The sequence below is a fragment of the Copidosoma floridanum genome, unplaced genomic scaffold (assembly GCF_036245765.1).
Source record: "Copidosoma floridanum isolate Cflo_tuat_1 unplaced genomic scaffold, Cflo_Japanese_pri ptg000021l, whole genome shotgun sequence".
In the NCBI taxonomy this organism is placed as follows: domain Eukaryota; kingdom Metazoa; phylum Arthropoda; class Insecta; order Hymenoptera; family Encyrtidae; genus Copidosoma; species Copidosoma floridanum.
In genome coordinates this window covers 5,107,520-5,120,155 of record NW_028321898.1, presented here as the reverse complement: position 1 = coordinate 5,120,155, position 12,636 = coordinate 5,107,520, and the positions used below count along the sequence as shown (strand labels likewise).

Below are 12,636 nucleotides of genomic sequence, written 5' to 3'. Positions count from 1 at the left end.
TTACTTTAAAAAGCTAAAAGTCTGCTGCAATCAACTTATAACTTATGATTTAATATTATAATCTCAATTTCAGCACTAAATTTGTTGCACAAAAACTTCATTAGTTCTGACTTTTTGAGATGTATAAGCTTTACAGTATTCTAACTTTTTAATTGTGATTAAGGCTTAGTAATAACATGTTTGTTACATTTTTCTTATGCCTTAGATTATGAAAAATCTGTTGGTGATGTACTTTTTTGATAATAAGCTATTCACTTATCAAATTTATTAACATATATGATAATAGACTCACAAATACTATTTAAAAAATTAATTTGTGTATTTTAATTGTTATATCGAATCGTTGTAAATACTACTGAATTGCTTAATAAGATAAAAATCTTAACAATAATTAAAAAATGTAATTAGTTATTTAAATTTTTTTACAGGCCTAATCAAGAAATTTTAAAACAGCTTTTATCACGGCAACATATTGAAAACGACATGTTTGTCGTAGCAGTGCTTAAATATTGGTGTCGAGAGTATGAAGAAAAGCTTAGTGAGTTGCTGTCATCACTTTTATGTACTAGATATCCACCTTGCAGTCCAAATAAACGTAAACGTTCGGCAGTCAAACAAAATCAGTCTAATTTACCTTCGGGAGAACAGTTACTAGGACATCTAGATCTTTTACGCCAAAGTTGCACAACTATCCCAGAACTACAACTGTATCAGTCAGAAAGTATGCAAAAAGCGTTATTGCATGTACAGACTGTTTGCAATGATTCTATAAGGAAATGTTATGGTGACTTGTTTGCCCTTACGGAAGTTAACGAAGACCATGATTTTTCCACTTCAGTAGCGATAAGCACGAGAAAGAACACGCATACACAGCCCCTTTTAACTCACGCCAAAAGTAATCACAGAAAAAATTCTGCTAGAGAAAGGTCTACTTTAAAAAGAATAATGACCAAAGATAAACATACTGAAAGTAGTGATCAGACAAGTGAAGTAAGTATGGTATCAAATAAATGTGTTAATTGCTATAAACGAAAATTTAAAAATACTTTCTTTTACAAAATCTTTCCTCAATTATTAGTTACCAATATCATGCAAAAATCTATTTATTGTTATTTAGTTGCTAATGTAGAAGCTAAGATATTAATGCGCCAGCTACCAAACCTAAGAGTTATTAGTTCGAATGTTTTTGCCGGCTTACCTTGAATTTTTTCAGTGTAAGTCTCATCTACGATATAAAAAAAAAATTAACAGACTTCTTAAATGGATATTGGACTTTAGTATACCTGAAATGCTTGCATGAAAAAAAGAGTGTAAGGATATGTAAAAGCTAAAAAGTTAGTATTCTTTCAAAAATATTGTACTGAGATACGAAACTCTTAGTTTAAACAAACTCGTATAAAACTGCAGGCTTAGCCCTACCTATTATGGATTTTAACCCTTCAACGTTGTCTTTGCTAACGTGCCAAAAAAAGTTGTTGGTTTGTGGCTACTAGTTAATTTTATAAGCAAAAAATTTTTTTTTTACTTGGTCTTCTAGAGTTGAAATAAAAACTGAAAACATTTTTTTTTTTTGCTTTTAGCAGTTTCATAAAAACATATTAATGAAGTTTATTGCATTAAATCTTCCTTTGTTGATATTCCAAATGATATTTTCAATATAACTGTTAGACTGTTTCGTACTAAATTACAATCCATTTTGAATGATTTTACTCGCAAACACATTTTTGGTAAAGTATTAATTAGCTTACGTTTACACCATAGAATATCAGAAACGTAATCTACCATATGCATTTTTTCTAATACCATTACATCTGAACAATAATGTAATCACCTTCAAATACATCGATAGAATAATATTAGCTAAAATACCTTTGAACAATAAACATCATGCAGGATTAGTAATTAAACATATGAAGCATGGCCCTCATACCTCAGAAAGTCCATGTTTAGGTATATGTAACAATAATTGTGTCGAAAAATTTTCTAAGCTTTTCACTGGTATAACAGTGTTAGAAAAAAATTGTTACCCATAGTTCATAAGAAAAAATAATTTTTTGGACAATCATTATTATAAAACTAAAAATAAAGATAAAATTCTACTTACTAATGACACTAATAAATAATGCACTTTTTCTTATATCATTACACCCGAACAAGAAAATAATTACCCCTGAGCACATTGATAAAATAAAATCAGCATAAATACCTAAGTTATTAATTATTAATCATCAAATATTTAATTGCTGATTGTTACAAATTATTTAATTATATATACAATTTATTTAATTCAGTAATTATATCATATAACAAATTCTTTTTGATAAAATACGAATGCCGCATAAATGTTAAATACTGTGCATCCATACAAAGCAGTAAACACAGCATTTGTGTAAATTCAAAGAGTAAGAAATTCTGAAAATGAAATTCCAGATCAAATTAAAAAATATGCTAATGATAGATAACTTAGTCTGATAAAAGAAGCATGAAGACTGTAAGATTTTTTAATTTGTGGTCTCCAAGTAGTCAATCTTGCTGTGCATCTTGAAAATAAGCAAAAATCAATATTTAAAGCAAAGAAATTTATAAACACGATAGCACAATAGCAAACACCCTTAACAGCTTATTTTTAATTAAATAAAATCGTTCATTTACGAAATCATTAAAGTCTGTAAATATTTTAGAAAAACGTATTTTTAGTAATAACTTTAAGAAATGGAAAATAAATATAACAGTCAGATTTAACATAGTATATCCTAAGGATCAAAAAAAAATTTTTGTAAAGTTATTAAATAAAATCATGGAGCAACGTCCTTTGAGAATTTAGAATTACATAATATTAAATACAAAACGTTTAGGGATAATGTAGTTGCTATGAGCTTAATTGATCATGATACTCAAACCGATAAAATGTATAAAGAAGCTAGCACAATTATGCTTTCTTTTTAATGACGACAATTTTTTGCATAGTTTTTAATTTTAAAAAACATCCAAGTCCATTGTATATTAAAAAAAAAATGTTTAGTTAAATGGAAAAGTTATTTTCCAGAATATTTCATTCATAAGAAAGAAAACGGTGCTCTTCTGCACGTGAATCAATTTTTTGAGTTGAAAAACAAATCATTGTTATTATTTAATTTACCAGTTTCAAAAAAAAGTAATTGAAACCAAAATAACAATACTCAAGATGTTGATTTCTGTAAACACATGCTTCTGTCAATACATTCTTAGTTGAACGATAATCATAAAAATGTTTTTAAATATGTACGTTAGCCAACTAATAAAAATTTTTTTACTCATCGTCTTGAAAGATTAAGAAAAATTTCTTCGCAATAACATTTATTAATTACATTTTATCTCGAGTTAAAAAAATTTTATTAATGACTTGGACTAGCATTGTATAGGTATTTCTCTCAAAAAAAATAACCAGTCATAGAATCGTTCGTTTACTTTTTGACTGGAACAACGTTGAGTACATTTTGTAAAATAGAATCTAAAGAAAAAATTATACTATGCAAACATGCATTATAATAACAAATTCATCGTTTATCACAACATTTGATGTACAAATTTTTACGTATTGAATAATAATAATGATAATAATGTTATGATTGGTAACGAACTAAAAACCTCATAATTAAATATTTGAAGTTACTAGTGTTCAAAACAATTAGTATAATTAATAATTTTTGTATGTTTATTTAAAAAGTTTTTTTTAATTTTTTATAACTGTAAAATTAATTTTTTTTTTTCATTGACAAAAGGAAAAGAATAGATGTTGTCCTGGTATGTCCTGGGGGCTGTTGGGGCTGCAATAACTGTGGCAGGAAATGTGGTAAGCCCTACATAAGTCTTTATATAATATGATAAGATGGTCCTTTGTTATATAATTGTTTTGGTAACGGGCCCCTCAGCTTCCGTACAATAAGAGAAAATTCGTTTAATCTCTCTGGAAATTTAATGCAACACTATTTGGGTTGAAAACTCCTCCATACTCCTTACATCATCATTGGATTCCCCTCACGGTCCTTCACATTTTTTTCGTTCCTATTATTATCCAGCATATCTTTTCCCATCATGTGTTTAATATACATTTTTTACGTTGCCTATAAAGCGAATAGATGTACTTTATATTAATAAGTGATGATCATTTTTCATTTACGATCTAATTTTTTTTTTTTTTAATAACATAATTTCATAAGAGCTGAGTTTGGGTATTTTTTTGTTCATATTAGTTGCATATAAATTCAATATTTGTTATCGTATTGCTTAGAATATTTGCTCACTTTTGCATTTAAATAATACCTTTGTGCAACACTTTGATGCATTTTAAATAATTTAATAATTCGCAATAAAGTATCTCCCGTCACTTCACCCACTTTCTGTTTGTATACGTCAAATACATTTATTATACCTCTGTTTACATTTTATATTGTTCTATACAGTATGCTATACGTAGTGTCCAATGTAGAATTTAAATTACTATAAGCCCTGATATAAAAAAAAGTGTGGCGTATCGCGTCCATTTTGTTTGACTAATCGAAAACGCTTCCATCACACCACCATGTTTGTAGTAGTAGTATGTAGTATTAAGATTCTAACATATCCCAATTTCAGGGTTTTTACGTATCTTATATCCCTAATCTCTACCTTTTTTAGTTTTTTTCGTTATTACTACTATCCTATTTCTCCAAGTATGCGAGTCTTTCGTGCGAACCCCTTGCAAAGTTCCCTTTAGATGACTTGGTCATCCATCCTACTAGGTACTATTTACAGGGTGCAAGGATTGTCTCAAGCACATCCCAGCTATTATCAAGTTGAATGGAAAAATATTCTTCTAATAAACCATCTAACTCGCTGTACCTACCTTTTTATAACCATCAGTGACTTTACCCGATGAGCTAGCCAGGTGTTGGCTTTCCTTTGCAAAGGAGACTTGTGAAGGTCCAGACATCACTAGAAAAAATCCACTATTTGTTTGAAAATTCGGATAAGTGGTATTTCAGCATCCTGGATACTCATCCCATCCGAAAAGACCGAGAAAAAACCTCGATAATTTTTGACGGGACTCGAACCCATGACCCCTCGAGTACCTCGACCCCTGGCTAGGAGGCTATCATGTTAACCACTAAGCCATCGAAGCTCTCACTACCATGTTTGTATGCTAAGTTTAAAAAAGCTTCTAAGTACGAAGCAGATTATTGTCCGGAATCTCTTAAAACGATATTTTTTTTTTAATTTCTATTTAAATTGTTACAGTGATTAAACGAACACTTCAGCATTATTCATTAAAAAAATTGAATGAATAAGTAAAAAATGTTCAACTGGGGTGTATATATATTACCCTATTATATAGTAATTTTGGTGTAGTATACCACAATTTCCCTCACAGCACCAAAATACCCGCTGTTTCTATTTCTTAATAGCCCCACAGCCTCTACAAAAAAAGATAAAATATGCTTGTTTTCTCTCTCATTTGTAGAGGGTTGGCTTTTTGTTGAGCCTCTTACAGCCCCTACAGGCCTTCCATCGTCACCCTACTCAATTTTCTGTACCCTCCCCCCCCCGACCTTCCATAGCCCCTACACTGGAATAATATCTATTACTTCAACACTGCGCGTGAGGCAACTACATTAACTGTTCAATTTTATGTAGTAATGAAAAACCCTTTTTTTTAATAAATATGAATTTCATGTAGTTCTTAAAAGTTTCTTATAAAATTACAATTGTAATATTAACCTAGAAATATAAGTACAACGAAATTATATAAAGTGTACGACTTCCCTTTCCTTGAGTATAACCCCGGTTAATTTGTGGTGGTAACAATCGGCTAAGAATATTATCTGTACCGAGGAAACTCTAAGATTAGGAACCAATACACAAACAATGATTGTGTTTATATGTCGGAGGGCGGGTTCGTTGCCCTGTGTAAAAGAGCGAAATTGCTCAGATTGCCGATTATATACAATACTTAAAAAATAATTATTATCAAGTTTCAAAATTTATCTGTTAAATAATAAATTAATTCCTGCACCATGTACAGAAATTGTTTATTAATTATTACTTAATTGAATTCTCCTGAATATTCCCTTAATTTAATTAATTTAATAATTTAATATCTTTTTCAACTTATTCAATATTTTTTTAATCTAATATCTTTTTTATTTTATTCCTGTCCCTTTTTGGGATCCAGATAATATTCTCAGTTTATATAAACGATTTCAAATCTTAACAGCTATTTTTCGAGTTTTTATCTTAAACTATAAAAAGAAACTCGCAATCTAACGTGGAGGGGAAGGTTTGCTTAAACAAGTACAATCAATTTATTTTTAATTATCTTATATTTATTCAATCATACGATTCCAAGGAAATTATATCTTCAATTTTTACATGTATTAATTGTATTTGAGTAATCGCAATCATTTACGTTAATAATAAAAAATGTATATAATATACTCGATAATTTACTTGAAATTTATCCGCCCTTTTAATAGAGAATTTTACATAAATGACAATTTGAATTTTCCCTCCTTAATATCTCTGCTTAAACACGTTAGGTTAGACTAATCCGAATTTTTATTACAACCGCGGAAAGTTAGTGTTAGGTAACTACCTATCCGACCAAGTCATGTAAGGTTAGGTCGTTCTCAGGGCCCTTGGGTGTCTTGAGCACTGCTCAAGTCGTCGACCCAGGAACTTTGCCTAAGAACGTGGTCGCTAACCCTAGTGCCTCGACTACTTGGGGATGCGTCGTCTCCACGCTTAAAGCGGTCGAGCACCGAAAGTCCAAGTAGGTACCGGTTAGTGGAAGTGTTACCTGTTGGTGGTGTACACACTTACTTTTCAGCTATCGGCCTTTGTACTTCGTCTCTTTCTCTCCCTTCGTGCTCGTCGCGGTATTGTACCGGTGCACGGGAAAGTTCCAGGTCTGGGTGAGCAACGGATATATCGCGTCCCAGGCTCGCTGGAAGAGGAACTAATTAGGCATTTCGCACTGGTGCCTTTTATGCTAACGTTGTTTCCTTTTTAGTAGCAGGTTTTTCCTTCTTTGGGTGAACGCGCTCTAGCGTTTTCTTAACGTACTAGACGCATATACCCCGCGCGCAGCGTTCAAATTTGAATTTTCAAATAGTAATTTTTTATAAAATGAAATATATGTATGTTTAAAAAAAATGTGTACTACTGAATTGTCTATGAGACGGATTTTTTATTACAAGAAAATATAATGAATAGAAGAATATAAATATTAATGTAAAGCGTGTATTATAAATTCTAGGTGATAGAAGTGCCCCCTTGCAAGTGTCTCATTAAATAAATTGATAATATTAGAAGGAGAGTATTACTGAAGGGTTGTATAAAGTTGAAGTACTGAAATTACAGTTTGATTGCACGTCATAAGTTAAAGTCACATGTTGCCTGGATTTATGAGTTGATTGATGAAATTCAAGACAGAGACCAAAAAAAAAGAAAACGAAATTAAAAATATTATAATATAGACATTTTACAGACATAACATCTACTCTTTAATCTTTTCAATAAACTTGTAAATAGTTAGACAGTCTTCTTTTCCTGCGGCTCGTCAGGGAGTGTGAGACCCAAAACCATAAACATCCAGTTTTTAGCGGATGATAAAGTTATATAATTACAATCAATTATTTAATAAACATGGTAGCAGAACGTAGTTAAGTCTCTAAATATTCGTTTGTTCATTATATGTTCCCTTATTACTATTTTTACAGAAATAATAAACACCATTCAAAGAAGTATGTTAATGAATAACGTGTATCACCCCATATAATGCAGTGTGCGCAGACGTGTATATGCTGTGCCTTCGTAGAGAGCATAATGCATGCGGTATTTTGTTACAATTAAAAAAAAAATATGAATAAAAATGTCAAAATACATTAAAAGATACACTATAAAATAAACAATAGAAGTTTACCGTTATAAAAAGTAAAAAATATGATGAAGTTGTGTATTAAATAATAGTAGAAAAATAAAAATAGTGATCTTTTATACTACACGTACAGATACACTTCTCAACATCAGATCTGTGATCTATCTATGCCTACCCTGAATCTACTCGTCAAGCGGTTCGTTTCGTTAGTCCTGCTTCATTAGCGGACATTCTAAATCCTGGATCTGCTTGTTAAAGCAATTTTTTTCTAATTGACAATAATACAATAACACAGTTAATAAATAAAAAATATATATAAATTAAGATTTAAAGTACAAATGATAACAGCACATGAATTCTCTAACGTGGATGGGTAACAAAAAAAAAACAAAAGAAGTAGCGAACAACTTTACTTACAAAAACTATTATCTGAGAAACTTTTTTTTAGAAAAAAAGACTTTATTGATAACCAACTATAACATTACTATAATTTTCATAAAGCAAATACCAATTTAACAGAAAACAACAAATACAAAACACAATTAGTACGTACGCTTCAGAAAAATAATTTTTACAATTCAGAGATTAACTTTCAGCAAAAATGCAATGATTACAAAATTTAAATTAATACAAGATTTGATGAATTAATTGTTTTTGAGGAAAAAAAGTTTCTCAAAAGCCCTCAAGACATAGAAACGCATAGGCAAAAGATTACTTACGAACGCACAAATATATTAAAATTAATAATACAGTGTTCCAGCATAAGCCATTGTGCTCCCTCCTCATCAAAAGAAACAAAAGTACCAAGTTATATGTCAGATACTCTCTCTCTCTCTGTGAAATAAAAGCCTCCAATCATACACCGCCCCCAGATGATGCTCGCGTAGCAATTTAGTATATAGCCGCACATGCTATGTGAAAAATTCCTGCGCCGCATACTCTATTCCTAGCTTAAAGCAGAGTTGGCAGGCGTACATCTATGTAAAAAAACTGCAATTTTATTATACTTGCATGTGCCAAACAAGCAGTTACACTGGAAATATATGCATATTTTTGATGTACACACGCATCAAAAAAGAAAAATATTTTTCTCTACTATCCATAATTAATTATATGTAGTATGTCAAATGCATAATTATAGATACTATTTGTATATGTACGTATGTAATTTTTTCTCTATTCCTTGTGTCTTTTATGATGCATGGCAAGGACCTCATGAAATATTTTTTCTGAAATAAGTTAGCAAAATAAAATAAAATATAATGAATTTTTCTTTCGAATACGATTAGATCTAACTAAAGAAAGAAAGATAAGATATAATATAGTATAAAAATAAATGAGAAGAAAAAAACACGCACACAACCCAAATTATAAAACTAAAAAAAGATAATAGTGCTGATGGAGTCCCTAAACGCCAACTTTTCGTTTCAACATGTAATCAAATCCTTTCCTATATTTGATGAGAAAAATATATTTTGCTCAAGGACTACATTCAAGATTCTAGGAACGAAGAAAGTTGGGTCAAAGATGACCAAACAAATTTATATAAAAGAGAAGTATTGCAAAATTTACAAGGTGCAGCTCAAATAAGTAAAAGTGGCCAAGACTTTAAAAAACTCAAGATATTTTTAAACATTGAAAGAAAAGATATGCGATACGAAGAACCGTTGCTTACTATCAAACTCAGCTGCAGAACGTGCGCCAACGAGAAGGCTAATCAGTGGGCGAATATTATGATTATGTGAACCTACTGCTGAGCGGTGCTGAAAAAGCTTTGATGGAAGATAAGTGCAATGCGTATTACGTGTAAATGAACGCCAATAAGAGACATAGCTCTAGACACGCTTATCAAAGAACTGGCACCTATAGTAACTCAGCAGGTAGATGCAAAAGAACCTGCTTCCTTAGCCGATGCCTTCGAGTATGCGTTGAGATGAGAGAGCCGAATGAGAGTGGATATACTCTCAGACACACGATACCAATAAAAAACAATTTAAATAACTCATATCAACAGCAGAATGGGTACCCTGTTCAGCCGTTCCCATCGCATCAAATAAGACAAGCTAATGAACACAAAATCAACAATTGGAATCACAATCCTAATAAGAAATTCAATAATAATCCAAATTTTTAAGGAAATTTTAGAAACAACAAAAAAAATCAATATAGAAATCAACAAAATAGTAACAACTGTAGGCAAAATAATTTTTAATCTATGTAACAACGAGAATATTGATAATTATTATGCGCGAAAAAATTCGAATTTTAAATACAGAAATAACTAATCTGGTTATCAGGGCTGGATGAATAAGTAGAATATACACCCCTAACATAATAATCGTAGTAATTAGAACAATAACAACCAACAAAATTGTGTTTCTAATTGACAAAATCAAGATTTTCAGAATTTTGAACAGCTAAGAGACAATGATTCGCAGCGTCATTTAAACTCGCAGGTGTCTCACTCCCAACGTTGTACGAGGGTGAGCTCCCAGCGTTTTAATCGGAACCAAACACCAAGTACTACGGGTCAGGTGACAAATATTACAATACAATCGAAAGTGATAACTATACAAAAAACACCTAAAATTTTTTATGTGATCCCTAACGATTTTTCCATAAATGATGGCAGTCTATTAAGTCGAAACTATTGTAAAGAACAACGAACCATATTATCATGATGCTATAGTATTTAGATGATGACGTGATGAGCCCCGTTCCATTTTTTTAAAACTCTTGAAAAAAAAGCAGTTGGAAAGGGAAAAAAAATACATAGCAATAAAACTTAAAAAACAAGCGTAGTAAAATAAAATTTTAGCTACTACTCTTGATACGAACAAAGAAGATAAAATCAACCAACAACAATTTTATGACAAATACATCGTCAGCTGGCCTAAAAAGTCAAATAACCCTAAATACGAAAAATTTGGAGACATCATAGCTGATATGCATTTTAGAGATAAATATAATAGATTGATTTTATCAGAGAGGGGTGATAATTTTATGAATGCCACTGATAATAAAACTGATAAAAGCGGCATGCACAGTAAAAATAATGAATCAGACGATCAAGGTACACTCCAACCCAATGCCACTGAACAGAGTAAAAATACTCTTAGTGTGGAATAACATTGCCTTAATAAGGAACAAAACAACTCTTATAAATTAACTAAATATACGGTTAGGGCTTGAACACGTCAAATAGTAAGTATTAAGGAGGTTTGGGAGAAAAGTTAAAAATGGCGAAACGTGCCAAAAATAAAGAGTGCACATTAATTTCTTCAGATTCTTCACCAGGGGAAATTTTCAAGAAAAAAATTATGAAATATTAACAGTTTAACACGGTCTCTTAAGAGAGAGCAAGGTTGGATTTGCCTTTTAATTGAAATCAAGGTATATTCTGAATGTGTTGGAATAAAAAAAAACGTTTTCATAGATACCTTGGTGCAAAAAAAAGTTGCACGAAAAAAAAAATCAGACCTTACCAATTATTTTTCAAAAATATAAGCAGTTACAGTCGTACAGTTTCAAGTTTGTAGAGCGCAAGAAAAGGTGCGCGGTAAGGAGGCCCAGCTGCATGGGCAGGGGGGACTCCCCGTTCCTCGCCTCTGTGAATGGTACTCCCAAACCTCCTTAATTTAATTAATACCAATTCAGCGGAAAAATACTGACTACGAGTCAACGTAGGACATTATGATGTGTATCTAGCAGAAGGAATAGTAAGGAATAAAAACGATCAATGTTATATTGTGGCAATAAACATAATTGGGGATAATGTTATGATTAAAATAGATCCAAGAGAAATTCTACCCTTTGAATACATCGCACCTAAATTTGATCTCGATACTAGTAGCGAATATGAGAGACTAGTTGTTGAAAACGAACAAGATAAAATAAGAGACCTCAAAGGACTTGTGCCTACCGATCACTTAAACCTGTAAGAACCAGACCGAAATTTTCGACTAACTTCTGAATTTCTAGAAATCTTTCTATTACCAGGAGACCCTTTATCCTGTTCTAATATCGTTGAACATAAAATCTTGACGGTAAATGATATCTCTATTAACACTAAACAATATCGTCACCCACCGGTACTAAAAAAGGTTTTAGAGGAGCACGTAGCAAAAAAACATAACGATTGAATAGTTAAGCCTTCTACATCACCGTATAATTCACCTCTCTGGATTTTTCCAAAAAAATCTCATAGCAATGAAAATCCAAGATGGAGGGTAGTAGTTGACTTTCAAGAACTGAATAAAAAAACCATTGGTGATGCGTTTCCATTGCCTAACATCGTAGGAATTGTGGACCAGTTAGAAGGATTTATATACTTCCCAGTTTTTCATTTGACAAGTGGATTTCATCAAATCCTATGGCTTGAAATGATAAGTATAATACAGCATTTATGGCCCTTTATGGACATTACCAATACCGACAAATTCCCAAATAATTGAAAAATTTATTTGCCACATTACAAAGACTGAAAGATCTCATATTCAGAGAATTTTTAAATGTTGAAATTTTAGTGTCCTTAGATAGTATTATTATTCACGCAAAAGATTTAGTAGATCATGACCATAAAGTTAGGTTACTTTTCGACCGGTTAAAATCAGCTAATAGGATACTCCAGCCAGATAAAGTTGAATTTTTGCAAAAAGGAATAATATTTGCTGGGCATATTGTAGGTCAACGAGAAATTGAACCAGACCCTGAAAAGATACAAGCCGTTAGAAAATTTCCCT

The 12,636-nt window shown here is 31.3% G+C and overlaps 1 protein-coding gene across 4 annotated transcripts in view; it reads left to right on the top strand.

Annotated features, from left to right (window-relative positions):
- Positions 1 to 12,636, top strand: part of IntS3 (integrator complex subunit 3) — a 254,728-nt gene that overhangs the window by 187,954 nt on the left and 54,138 nt on the right. For 3 of the 4 annotated variants that reach the window (XM_089594307.1, XM_089594308.1, XM_014361175.2), the window contains exon 9: positions 429 to 990. In XM_089594307.1, coding sequence (XP_089450433.1) covers positions 429 to 990 — 562 coding nt within the window. Of the gene's footprint in view, positions 1 to 428; positions 991 to 3,761; positions 3,827 to 12,636 lie in introns of those variants that run through there. The other variant, XM_089594310.1, reaches the window with a different exon arrangement.